Genomic DNA, 13,279 nt, shown 5'->3' with positions numbered 1-13,279 from the left:
TTGACGTAAGGGGATCTGCGGTATGGAAAAGTCACGGAGTGACTCCAAATACCGGAGTTAGCCTAAAACCAGCGTTAGGAGCCTCTAACGCTGGTTTTCACGGCTAACGCCAAACTCCAAATATAGGCCTAAGTGTACTAGATCCCAGAAATTCGTCCAACTTTTCAGTTGTTCTATTATCTCGATGCAAATGTATTTACAATATCTTGAGTGTCATTGGTTGTTTCCCCGTTTGTTAGTTGAATCTGTGGTACTGTGGTGGCTCTATCTTTTAACTTATTTGCGAGCATTCCGTCAGGTTTATTGCTGTATAAGTAATATTGGGAATCCACTGATTTAATTGAGTTTATTGCCTCTTTATCAAATAATTGGTTTAGTATCTCATTTTTTTTTTTTTTTTTTTAGGTGTATTTTCCTTCTTTATTTAGGCTCATACTAGATTTTACAAGCTGGTGAACACTGGTAAATTTATTCTCCCACAGAACACCACACATTCCCAAGACAGTATAAATATATGGTTGAGCTAACATCAATACATCACCATTTTTATCAAATACATAAAACAAAATCAAGTATTCAAATATTAAGTTACACAGCTCATAGGGCATACAAAATATTAGACATGGACTTCTGCCGCGATGTGAGCAGAATCTCAGATAGGGAAATAAGGAACGGGTAGTAAACAACTCTAAATGCACAGTAAAAGAAATTACAAGTTCAGAATTTTTATGTTAAGAATTAGCTACATTAAAGCAAATAAGTTTTAAAAATATTTCACAGAAAAAAGGGCATATTCTACACTTCCTGCACAAGACAAAGGCAACATTTTACTAGAAAAAAATACACTATATCAGGTCCTCCATATCAAGATGCACCAAGCGGTACAGACATGAATTCAAACAGTAAGGCTTTGTCTGTAAAGTTGTACAATATGATGTGCTTCTATACAACAGTTGATAATGCTTTACCTAGATAGATATGGTGCCAAATTTACACCATGTAAGGTCTGAGAATCTGGCAATGCACATTTTTTTAGCACAAAGGAAGCCAAATATATAATGGCAGTGGCATACACTAAACTGTACAAAAACCTGATACTGCTGCATCTGTGGGAGAAGATGTAAACAGCTAGCCAACCTGTTAAACTGCAGGGCTTTAGAGGGTTAAATGTAAAAAGTTGTTAGAATTATCAGGCATTGTAGTGTATTAAAAACAAAACACATTGTGCTGGGTATTTTGGCATTAGATTCTCTATGACTAGCCTATATGCTTAAAAAAAAAAAAAAAAAAAGTGGATTAGATTACTATTACATGATTAGACTAACTAGTTAGCATGGAGATAGAGATCAAGAAAAGAAATAAGGAAGCCCAATTGCATTAGCATTGAAGCAGTTTTATTACTGCCAGGGCTGTGACCTACACATGTTCATACTCGTCAGGTTTTTATTTGACCTATGCAATACGTTAGCTTCTACAACAGCCATGGCCTACATTTTCCTGCAGGCATCTACACTGGTTTACTGAATGCAACAGTTGTTTCTGTGACCATTTGAATCTTTAAAACGTAAACGCATCTTTGGACGATATTTTTCTAAGTACAGTAGCTGCTTGCTGTTAAATGCTCCTCTGCGCTTCTGCCTTATAAACTGCACTGCATCTTCATATTTCATTCCACATTCAATAAGTGCAAGAGCAACAAGAACTGGAGCTCTCCCAAGGCCAGCAACACAATGAACAGCAACACAGCAGCCAGGTTCTTCACGGAATTTAGATTTCAGAAGGTTCAACCAATCATCTACAATCTGGTTGGATGGTGGGGCACCATCATCAAAAGGCCAGTCCAGAACTTGAATACCTTCTTTTTCCACTAGAGCAGTGTCATAAGTAGCTTCGCAAACTCTTACTACTGTAGTAACGCCATACTTTTTAAGTTCCTCTATAAACTTATTTAAGGTTGCATTGGTTGGGTTGTGAGTTATAAGGAATCGCATATTCTTGTAAGTTATCTCCACTGGAGCTGGGCAGTTCATTCGGGCCATTTTAAGTTTAAAAAAAAAAAAAAAAAAAAAAGAAATTTGTGCGACAAGAAATATGAAAAGTTAATCAGAAAAGAAATTATGTTTATAAAGTCGACTTCACTCTACTCCACATAAAATTCGCAGTGCTTGCTCGGATGGACGCAATGGAAGGGAAATGAGCCTCCTTATGAGAAGCAGCAAGATCTTCAATCCAGTTATACGGAGGCAAAAGAATGCAGTACACCGAGGTTTACCCCATTCAGATTTCAGCCCCCTAAAGCAAAGTGCTCTGTCAAACTCAATCTGATACTTCTTGTCCAGGTTGACTGCTCCTAGGGGGGTTTCTTGGTGGAGTAGTAATGAATTTCTTCTACAGTTCACTTGTCTGCGTAGAGGTCATGCTGGGCCTGGCAGTAGTCTCCACTGCCCTTCAGAAACTCCATAAATGTGTGACCAAGAACACCACAGAACTGAGGGCTATGCTTACTCATTGAAGATTGTAGCTTAATCATATAGCCGGTCCCTAAGAAGAAACGATAGAACAGGCGAGGGGCGGGTGGTGATGGAGCATACAGCAAGCCGCTGTCTGCCGTGTACTATGCGGTAGGTTCGGGTGATGCGCCTTACACCTCCAAGCTCGAGCTTCGCTTTGTAACCAACCGGTTTAGTATCTCATTTTATTCTCTCAAAGTTTTAGATATTGATTTTTTTAGGGTGTAGCAGAAATTGTGATTGCAATATACTTATTTCCTCTCGCAGATCTTTTATTTTTATACTGTTTGTTTTTTTAATTTTGCTCATTTCTGATATCAATATGCCTCTGGTAAATACTTTTAAAGCCCCCCATGTGTAAGTTGGGTTAGATAACGTGCCTTCATTAAGTGTGACAAATTCTGTTATTTGTTGGTGTATTTTCTGTTTTATCACCTCATCTCTGAGTAGGTTAGGGTATAAGGCCCAAGACCTAGTTCTCTGTGGATTTATCATCCCTCTGAGTGTTATTTCTATTATTGCATGATCTGACCATGAGTAATTATTAATCTTAATGGGTATAATATCTGGCTAGTGAGTAGGTAAACAATTCTAGAGGGTGTGCCATGTACTGCTGAATAATAAGTATAGTCTTGCTCCTGTTTGTTAAGTGCTCTCTAACAGTCAATAAGATTGTGATCCAAAAGAAGGTCTCTAAGTAAACTTAGAGTTTGCTTGGTGTTGGTTGTAGTATTCTTATCTTTTGTGGTCCTATCTAATTTATTATCAAGTGTCATATTAAAGTCACCCCCTATAATGGTCTTGTATATTTTCCATTGTGTGAGGTGTTTGCTAAGGTTAGAAATGAATGGGGCCTGCTGATCATTGGGTGCATATACATTAACCAATACTACTGGTGTATTGTGTATCATTCCTTTAACTATTAGAAATCTCCCTGCTTTATCTCTGATCACCTCTTCTTCCTTAAAATTCAATGAAGAGTGCAGTAATAAGGAAATACCACACCTCTTTTTGTTACTTATAGCATGATATTGAATGGGGTATAATTTGTCCCAGTACAATGTGACGTGAAATGAGTTTCCTGCATCTTTATGCTGTGGGCTCTCATGGCCTTATATTTTGAAATAGCTTTTTTCCTTTTAATGTTAGAGTTGAGTACTCTAACATTGTGTGAAATTACCTTGAAATACATGGGATCTGTAGGAATTCAATCTTATTTAAACATGTGAAATCTTCTAATCTAATGTATGTTAGTTTATATGAGTAAACTATGATACCTGTATGCCCAGTAGAGACAAGGATTTTCTCTTGATCTGTAAATGATCTGAACAATACACAACATACAGCACATTGAGGTGCCCATCGATTTAACTGAGTTAGGGAGACATGGTGTGTCCAACCTGGTTCAACAATAACATTGAAAAATATGTAACAGTAGAACATAAACTTTTTAAAACAACAACTAGGTGCCTTTCGTAAAGGCAAGAGCATGTCCTATAATGTGTGACAGCCAGCTCAGTGGAGAGCCATATGGTTACATTTTATCTTAATGTATCAAAGGTAAAGTGGGCAGGTATAGGAGGAATGGGGGTAACAAGGTGGTTAGGGTAAAAGTTAGGAAAATTAAGTAAAGAAAGGGATAGGATAATCGAGGGGGGAAGGATAGGGGAGGGGGAAGGAAGTAACAAGGTGGAAGACCTTATAAAATTTTATCATTTTTTAGAAATATGTTGGCTAATTTTAGTGTTTCAATAATAGTCAATCGTTATTACTAACAAATGGTAAACAGTTCAAATACCCTTGCTGGAACTCTTTTCAGGAGGGAGAAGACTCTGCAGTATTGGATGAGTTAGAGTCACTCATTCGACTCAAACTTAGTTTAGCTCTCTTAGATTTGTCATTTTCCCCCCCTTACTGGAGTCCCACTCTCTCTGAAATGTTCTCTTCTGGGGTTTGGATGAAGTCGAGAGTTCTGAGTCCTCCGTATTGATGTGTAAATGAGTTAGCAGTGTTGTACCTTCTTCCACTGTTGTACAGGAATATGTGAAGTTTAGATGTGTAAAGATCAGCTTGAATGGAAAGTTCCAGCGATATTTTATTTTAGCTTTAATTAGCACCTGTACTATTGGCTTCATTTCTCGTTGTTTCTTAAGCGTTGTAGGTGAGAGGTCTGTATAGATCTGAATGGAGTGTCCTCGAAACTTAGGTTGGTGGATGCTCTAGCCGCTTTAAGAATGGACTCTTTTATATGAAAATAATGTAATCTCACGATGATGTCTCTATTAGAGACTTGCAATGGTTTGGTTAGTGCTCTATGTACTCTGTCCATTAACAGCATATTTATTTGCACGTCAGGCACTAATTGATGGAATAGCTTTGTAATATTCTCTTGCAGATTTTTGTATTCCTCCGGTAGATTCCTAATACGTAGATTAGATCGGCCAGATCTGTTTTACAGGTCTTCCACTTGTGATTCTAAACTTTTGATATATTCCGAGTAGTCTTGTATTGCATGTTGTATATGTGGAATTTCTTCGGTAATATCGTCAGTTTTTCTTCCAATTCCGATGTGCATCCTCAATCTCCCTGATATCTTTTCTAAGATCTGAAAAGGCTGTTTTGAGTTCCTCATGAAACATAGCCTTAATCTGTGTTAGCAATTCTCTGTTTGGTTCATCTGTGGAGGCCTCCATTTTTGTATTCGTGGGAGTTTCAGGCGTCTCGTCGGGAATTACCTTCTTTTTTTTCCCTAAGGCTGTTTGTTTCATTTGAGACCTGAAAAGGCAGTCTTTAACTGTCTGATTATTATTTTTCATGGTTGATTACTATTCTGGTGATGCTCTCTTCACTGCGTAACAAAATCCACAAGAGTGAACTATTTGTTATGTTATAAAGGCTTTAACTCCTCACTACAACTATTTTGTGGGTATATGAAACTTTAATATAGCTGAAGAATCTTCCACCTGTGATATTTATCTCAGATTATTATATCTCTGTTCCGAGCCAACATGCCTCAGATGATGCTCCTTTTAACATCATTATTTTCTAAATGAAGCACTTTAGGCCTGATACACTATTAATTCTCAGCGTTTACTGGCGGGCCTATCTGAGCTATGACTCAAGTATTTAACGTTCTTTTGGGACTCTTCCTTCCTTAACTTGTATCACCTTGAGCAACTGTAGAGCCAAGAAATGGTTAAGGAGTACCCAGGTGATATATATGGAAAGAGCTTGAGTCACTTTGATAGGTGTCTATTAGTGCATAGTAGTTTACATCTTCATACTATGAAGAGGGCATCCCCCCTAAGATTTATAAAAATTGTTGTAGAAGCCGGACAGCACGGATGTCATGTGACCTGAGCTATCCTCAGTTGTATTCCGTAAGACTGACCCCAAGGGAGCCAGTCTATTCTGTCTCAGAGATTTGCCAAAAGCCAGGAAAGGGGGGGTGATGTTCCCTAATCTGTGTATTTTTAAAGCTGTATCTCCAATCTGCAGTGGGGCTTAAAAGGTTGGCTGCTGTAGGTTATGAGTGTTTTCCTAGTGTACAGATATACAGATGTCTGCTAGGATGGTAACCGTAGAAAGGTTCTGAAGCTTATATAATTAGCCACCTTATCCCCAACTCCCAGCAAATTTACACGGAGGAAGAGAAGGGCCTTGTGTAGTAAAGTCTCATGGAAAACTCCTGTGAGTCTGTGGGACCCTCCAGGTGTACTATAAAATAAAACTGAGGCTTAGGGGGCTGCTATAAGAGTGGGACTAGTAACTCAGTTTTTGCCTGCTATAGCATTTGAGGATGGCAGTTGTTACAGAAGCATTAGTTATTTTGTTGTGAAGAGCTTATTTCCCAGCAGCAATGCCTGAACCAGCAAAGCCAGCGCCTAAGAAGGGCCTCCAAGAAAACCGTAACAAGTATCATTTCATAAAGAGTTAACTCTTTTTTTTCAGCTTTTAGAAACTATTGTCTAATCACTCTGGAGCCAGACTGCTAATTGATAAGATGAACTTGGTAAACTTGTTATCTTAAGTACTGTAATCCTATTGTGGCCTGTCAAAGGACAGTGCTCTCTATCTAAATGTGTGATGGGGGATTTTGTGCTTCCCCCCCTCTCCCCCTGGGATTGCCCTGTGTGCATGTAACCTTAATAAAAAGCAGGCTGGGCATCCCAGTCCTGAGTTCTTGTTTGACCCCTCAATCGCAGCGTTGACTCGTTTTTGTGGGCAGAAGGGTATCCTAGCGGTACTGCAGCTAAGGGAGATTATTCTATATTTGCGAGACTCACTATAGAATACTATGGAAAGCAGCTCTCTCCCCTCTTTAGCAATAGGGATCCAGGCTACTAAGCGGTCCATCTCTCAGCGAGACTAAGGGTAAACCGTAACATTTGGCGGGCAGCGGCGGGATTTTCCTGGATTTCCTAGGAGAGGTACAGAACGGATGGAGAGCGCTTACGAAAAATTGAAGCGTACAACCCAAAAGGATTTACTTGAAAGCAGAGGGGGGTACGCCAGCAACGGCCGAGGAGAGAGCTGATCGCAGAATTGGACCGAACCTGGATCAGAGCTTCACAATGGCGGAAACACCGACCACGATTAGTGACGAAAAAAACCAGGATTGTTCGGGAAAGGCTCTCATTATACGGGCCGAACCCCTCCATGGAATTGGTACAGCAGTTGATGGCAGAGGCGGACGAGGATATACGAGAGACTCGAGCCCACGACTCAACCTAGCGAATGCACACCGCAATGCTGAAGCCCCCGCAGGTAATCATCCCTGTCGAAAATGCTGGGAGGCCCCAAGATACCCCTATGCTGCATTTCGACCCTTCCTAGAGAGCGAGACAGGGATTGATGAATATTTGGCGGACTTCGAAAGGCAATGTGCCCTGCACCAGATTCCCAACAGAGAGTGGCCCACGATATTGTCTGGGAAACTATCCGGGCGAGCCCTGGAAGCCTTTCGTACTCTGGGTGCTGAGGAAGTGACACAGTATGAGCTAGTTAAGGAGACACTGTTGCGACGGTACGCTGTAACTCCGGACACGTATCGCCGACAGTTTCGGGGCACGGAAAAGAAGCCTAACGATACCCATATGGACATGGGCGCACCGAATGCGGAGAGCGGCAAATCACTGGCTGAGCGGAAGTAAAGCGGTGACTGGGGAGGAAATTTTACAATTGTTTCTCTTAGAACATTTTTATAATGGCATGGAACAGCAAGGGAAGGAATGGCTGCGAGACAGGCGGCCTTCTACCTTAGAAGAAGCAGCCAAATTGGCCGATGAACATTATGACTCCCGTCTTCACGAACCCATGAAACTACCGAGCTCCAGCACGGGTCGAACCCAGAGAGGTTTACCGTGCACCCCCTCGTACTGAAATCCGAGCCCCGGTGCCCACAAGGCCCGTCCGACACTCAGGACCACCCAATAACAGCTCTGAGCGTCCCAGACCGACTTGCCACCGATGCAAGCAACCAGGGCATTTCAATGGCTAGCTGCCCCCTTAATACGCACCAGACACCCAGGAATTACAATTACCCCTCTGGGTCCTATCGTCGGCCCGGGCCCTCCTGTGTTAACCAAGAGGCCCCTATGGAGGGATATGTGGGGCCGCTTCACGAGGCAGACCCTGTATATGCTGCCTCAGATAACCGCCAGCACCATCGGCAGAGGGTATGTGCTCGAGGGGCGATCTACCGAGGGATTGCGAGACACAGGGGCTACTATCACGCTGGTACAGAGTCATTTGGTGCCAGAGCACAAGCGATCCGGACAGGACTGTGGCCGTTAGAGTGGCGGGGGGGGATGTGTACAAAATTCCAACAGCTAAAGTGCATCTTGATTGGGGAGCGGGAAAGGGGGCCTGTGAACGTGGGCCTAATGGATAATTTACCTGCCGAAGTACTACTGGGCAACGATTTGGGCCCCATGACTTCTGCCCTATGCTCCAGTATGCAACAACGAGGCGGACCCAGTGACCTACACGGGCCCAGCGGGAGGACACAGGTAAGACCTACCCCGACCTTGCCCTGACAGGTTAGGCCCCATACCCTGGGACACCCAGATGCTTTCGAGGCAGAGTCTAAGACTGACCCGACCTTACAAAAGTACCGGAACGAGCAGAGACCGGTGAGGGGGCGGGGGCAGATAACGAAACATTCTTATGGGAAAAAGGGAAACTATACCGCTGGACAGAGAAAAGGGGACAGCGTAGGCGACAGCTGGTAGTGCCCCACAAATACCGTCAAGAAATCCTCAAAATAGGCCACGACATCCCCTTAGCAGGCCACCTAGCCGTTACCCGTACCCTACACCGCATTACTCACACGTTCTTTTGGCCAGGGGTGCACGCTGACGTTAGAACTTACTGTAACACCTGCGATGTGTGTCAACGCGTAGGAAGGCGAGGCGATCACCCTAAAGCCCAGCTAGTAAATATGCCCATTGTAGAGGAACCCTTCCAGCCGGGTTGCTATTGACCTAGTGGGACCACTGGGCTACCCCTAGTCCCTCGGTTAAGCGATACATTCTTACCGTAGTGGACTACGCTACCAGGTACCCAGAGGCTGTCGCCCTATCCAACATACAAGCGGATACGGTAGCGAATGCACTAGTACAGGTGTTCTCCCGGGTAGGATTTCAAAAGAAATCCTATCGACCGAGGCACCCAATTTACGGCTGAATTGACCCAACAACTCTGGCAGGTTTGCAAAATTAAGTCCCTCTGAGCTCCCATACCACCCCCAGATGAACGGGCTGTGTGAGAGGTTCAATGGGACCCTCAAGCAAATGCTCAAGACGTTCACTCAGGAATACCGAGACTGGGAACGCTTCCTGCCGCACCTCCTATTTGCTTATCGGGAGGTGCCCCAGGAAACGACAGGGTTCTCTCCCCTTCGAGTTGCTCTACGGAAGAAAGGTACGGGGACCCCTAAACCTGATCCGGGAGCACTGGGAGGGAGAGATGGAGGCTGACGGTTTGTCCCCATTGTGCCATACGTGCTGGAACTCAGGGACGAATGGAGCAATTAGCCAAATCCGTGCGGGCTAATCTCCAGTTGGCCCAGAGAAGACAGAAAGTATGGTTACGATCTGGGGGGCCCGAAAGAGAATCTTCACCATAGGACAAAAGGTGTTAGTACTTAAGCCGGTGAAGACCAGGACAAATTGCAGGCGTCCTGGCAGGGTCCCTACCCAGATCAGTAGAGAAAAGGGGAGACACCACTTATGTGATAGCTAGCTGCCACGACAACAATCTTAGAAAGACATTCCATGTAAACATGCTCAAGGAATATTTTGAGCGACCAGAGAACGTGACGGCCGTATGTTGTTCCCCTCAGGAAGACCCCGACAGTTTACCCATTCCAGACCTATTAGAAAAGAGCATCCCCACAGGTATAGTGGCGCAGGTTCAGATAGGGGACCGACTCTAGCCCCACTGAAAGGGAGCAGCTCAACCAACTCCTCCAGTCTCAAACACCTCACCTTCTCCCCGAAGCCAGGGTACACTACTTTAACCACCCACCAGGTAGAAACTCCGGGACAAGCTCCTTGCGCCAGGCTCCGTACCGAATCCCCGAAGCAGTTAGGACAGGAATGAAGAAGGAGATCGATGAGATGCTCCAGCTCAGGGTAATTGAGCCCTCCGATAGTCCCGGGCCTCCCCAGTTGTCTTGGTGCCCAAGAAAGATGGGACCACCCGGTTCTGCGTAGACTATCGGAGGCTCAATGAAACTACCGTGACGGACGCTTACCCCTAATGCCCAGGGTAGACGAGCTACTCGATCGTATAGCCAGGGGAAATTACCTGACCACTATTGACCTCTGCAAAGGTTACTGGCAGATTCCCCCTGGCCCCGGAGGCTATCCCCAAGTCGGCATTCGTCACCCCATTCGGCTTATATCAGTTTAGGGTAATGCCGTTTGGGATGAAGAATGCCCCAGCTACATTCCAGCGCTTGGTGGATAGGCTCCTGGATGGCTTCCAGAGTTTTGCTCTGCGCCTACCTGGACGACCATAGCGATCCACAGTGAGTCCTGGGAGGACCACTTAGCTCATGTGGGAATGGTTCTGGATCAGATCCGGGCTGCTGGCCTGACTCTGAAGCCAGAAAAATGCCACTTTGGGATGGCCGAGGTACAGTACCTGGGTCACCGGGTGGGGTGTGGAAAGCAGCGACCAGAGCCGGCCAAAATAGAAGCTGTCGCCAATTGGCCCACCCCCATCACTAAGGACTCAGGTCCTAGCCTTCCTGGGCACGGGCAGGGTACTATAGACGGTTCGTACCAGACTACAGCACACTTGCCAAACCCCTGACTGACTTGACCAAGAAGAACTTACCTCGACAGGTCCTGTGGACCTCCCCACTGTGAAACGGCTTTCCAGGCTCTCAAAAATGCTCTAATTAACGCTCCTGTCTTGGCGGCCCCAGCCCTTAACAAACGTTTTATCGTCCATACAGATGCTTCCATGTTCGGGCTGGGAGCCGTCCTCAGCCAAGTAGGCGAAGATGGAGGGGAGCATCCAGTTGCCTACATCAGCCGGAAGCTCCTGCCCCGCGAAGTCAGCTATGCAGCGGTCGAAAAGGAGTGGTTTGGCTTTGGTGTGGGCATTAAAGAAATTGACTCCCTATTTATATGGTCAGGAGTTCACTCTGGTCACCGACCATAACCCGTTGGTGTGGCTGAACCGGGTCTCTGGAGATAACGGCAGGCTATTACCGTTGGAGCTTATCGTTGCAACCCTTCAATTTCACCATTAACTTACAGACCTGGGAAACAGAATGGCAACGCCGACGGGTTGTCCAGACAAACCGACCTCAGCCCCGCATAATCAGCGGTCTGGACAGCCTTAGTCTGCCCGAAAAGGGGTCAGACCGTGTCTGCCAGAGTGTTCCACAGAAAGGGAGCACTGTTACAGAAGCATTAGTTATTTTGTTGTGAAGAGCTTATTTCCCAGCAGCAATGCCTGAACCAGCAAGCCAGCGCCTAAGAAGGGCTCCAAGAAAACCGTAACAAGTATCATTTCATAAAGAGTTAACTCTTTTTTTTCAGCTTTTAGAACTATTGTCTAATCACCTCTGGAGCCAGACTGCTAATTGATAAGATGAACTTGTAAACTTGTTATCTTAAGTACTGTAATCCTATTGTGGCCTGTCAAAGGACAGTGCTCTCTATCTAAATGTGTGATGGGGGATTTTGTGCTTCCCCCCCTCTCCCCCTGGGAGTGCCCCTGTGTGCATGTAACCTTAATAAAAAGCAGGCTGGGCATCCCAGTCCTGAGTTCTTGTTTGACCCTCAATCGCAGCGTTGACTCGTTTTTGTGGCACTGAAGGGTATCCTAGCGGTACTGCAGCTAAGGGAGATTATTCTATATTTGCGAGGACTCATATAGAATACTATGGAAAGCAGCTTTCTCCCCTCTTTAGCAATAGGGATCCAGGCTACTAAGCGGTCCATCCTCTCAGCGAGACTAAGGGTAACCGTAACATTTGGCGCGGCAAGTGGCGGGATTTTCCTGGATTTCCTAGGAGAGGTACAGAACGGATGGAGAGCGCTTACGAAAAATTGAAGCGTACAACCCAAAAGGATTTACTTGAAAGCAGAGGGGGGGTACCGCCAGCAAACGGCCGAGGAGAGAGCTGATCGCAGAATTGACCGAACTGGATCAGAGCTTCACAATGGCCGGAAACACCGACCCACCGATTAGTGACGAAAAAACCAGGATTGTTCGGGAAAGGCTCTCATTATACGGGCCGAAACCCCTCCATGGAATTGGTACAGCAGTTGATGGCAGAGGCGGACGAGGACTATACGAGAGACTCGAGCCCACGAACTCAACCTAGCGAATGCACACGCAATGCTGAAGCCCCGCAGGTAATCATCCCTGTCGAAAATGCTGGGAGGCCCAAGATACCCCTATGCTGCATTTCGACCCTTCCTAGAGAGTGAGACAGGGATTGATGAATATATGGCGGATCTTCGAAAGGCAATGTGCCCTGCACCCAGATTCCCAACAGAGAGTGGCCCACGATATTGTCTGGGAAAACTATCGGGCGAGCCCTGGAAGCCTTTCGTACTCTGGGTGCTGAGGAAGTGACACAGTATGAGCTAGTTAAGGAGACACTGTTGCGACGGTACGCTGTAACTCCGGACACGTATCGCGACAGTTTCGGGGCACGGAAAAGACAGCCTAACGATACCCATATGGAATGGGGCGCACCGAATGCGGAGAGCGGCAAATCACTGGCTGAGCGGAAGTAAAGCGGTGACTGGGGAGGAAATTTTACAATTGTTTCTCTTAGAACATTTTTATTAATGGCATGGAACAGCAAGGGAAGGAATGGCTGCGAGACAGGCGGCCTTCTACCTTAGAAGAAGCAGCCAAATTGGCCGTATGAACATTATGACTCCCGTTCTTCACGAACCCATGAACTACCGACGCTCCAGCACGGGTCGAACCCAGAGAGGTTTACCGTGCACCCCCTCGTACTGAATTCCGAGCCCCGGTGCCCCACAAGGCCCGTCCGACACTCAGGACCACCCAATAACAGCTCTGAGCGTCCCAGGACCGACTTGCCACCGATGCAAGCAACCAGGGCATTTCATGGCTAGCATGCCCCCCTTAATACGCACCAGACACCCAGGAATTACAATTACCCCTCTGGGTCCTATCGTCCGGCCCGGGCCCTCTGTGTTAACAAGAGGCCCCCTATGGAGGGATATGTGGGGACCGCTTCACGAGGCAGACCCTGTATATGCTGC

General features: G+C 45.7%; 1 protein-coding gene across 1 annotated transcript; it reads right to left on the bottom strand.

Moving 5' to 3' along the window:
* Positions 1 to 406: 406 nt before the first annotated feature.
* LOC128641396 (protein tyrosine phosphatase type IVA 1-like) lies at positions 407 to 2,039 on the bottom strand. The gene has a single exon (XM_053694025.1). The coding sequence runs from the start codon at positions 2,037 to 2,039 to the stop codon at positions 1,518 to 1,520; it is 522 nt and encodes a 173-aa protein (XP_053550000.1). The 3' UTR covers positions 407 to 1,517.
* Between the last annotated feature and the right edge of the window lie 11,240 nt (positions 2,040 to 13,279).

The sequence above is a fragment of the Bombina bombina genome, chromosome 1 (assembly GCF_027579735.1).
Source record: "Bombina bombina isolate aBomBom1 chromosome 1, aBomBom1.pri, whole genome shotgun sequence".
NCBI classification, from domain to species: Eukaryota; Metazoa; Chordata; class Amphibia; order Anura; family Bombinatoridae; genus Bombina; species Bombina bombina.
This window is presented reverse-complemented; position numbering and strand designations above follow the sequence as displayed.

Bases quoted from the DNA above. Each gene is read 5' to 3' on its own strand.
- LOC128641396 (XM_053694025.1), bottom strand. From the start codon at position 2,039: ATGGCCCGAATGAACTGCCCAGCTCCAGTGGAGATAACTTACAAGAAT.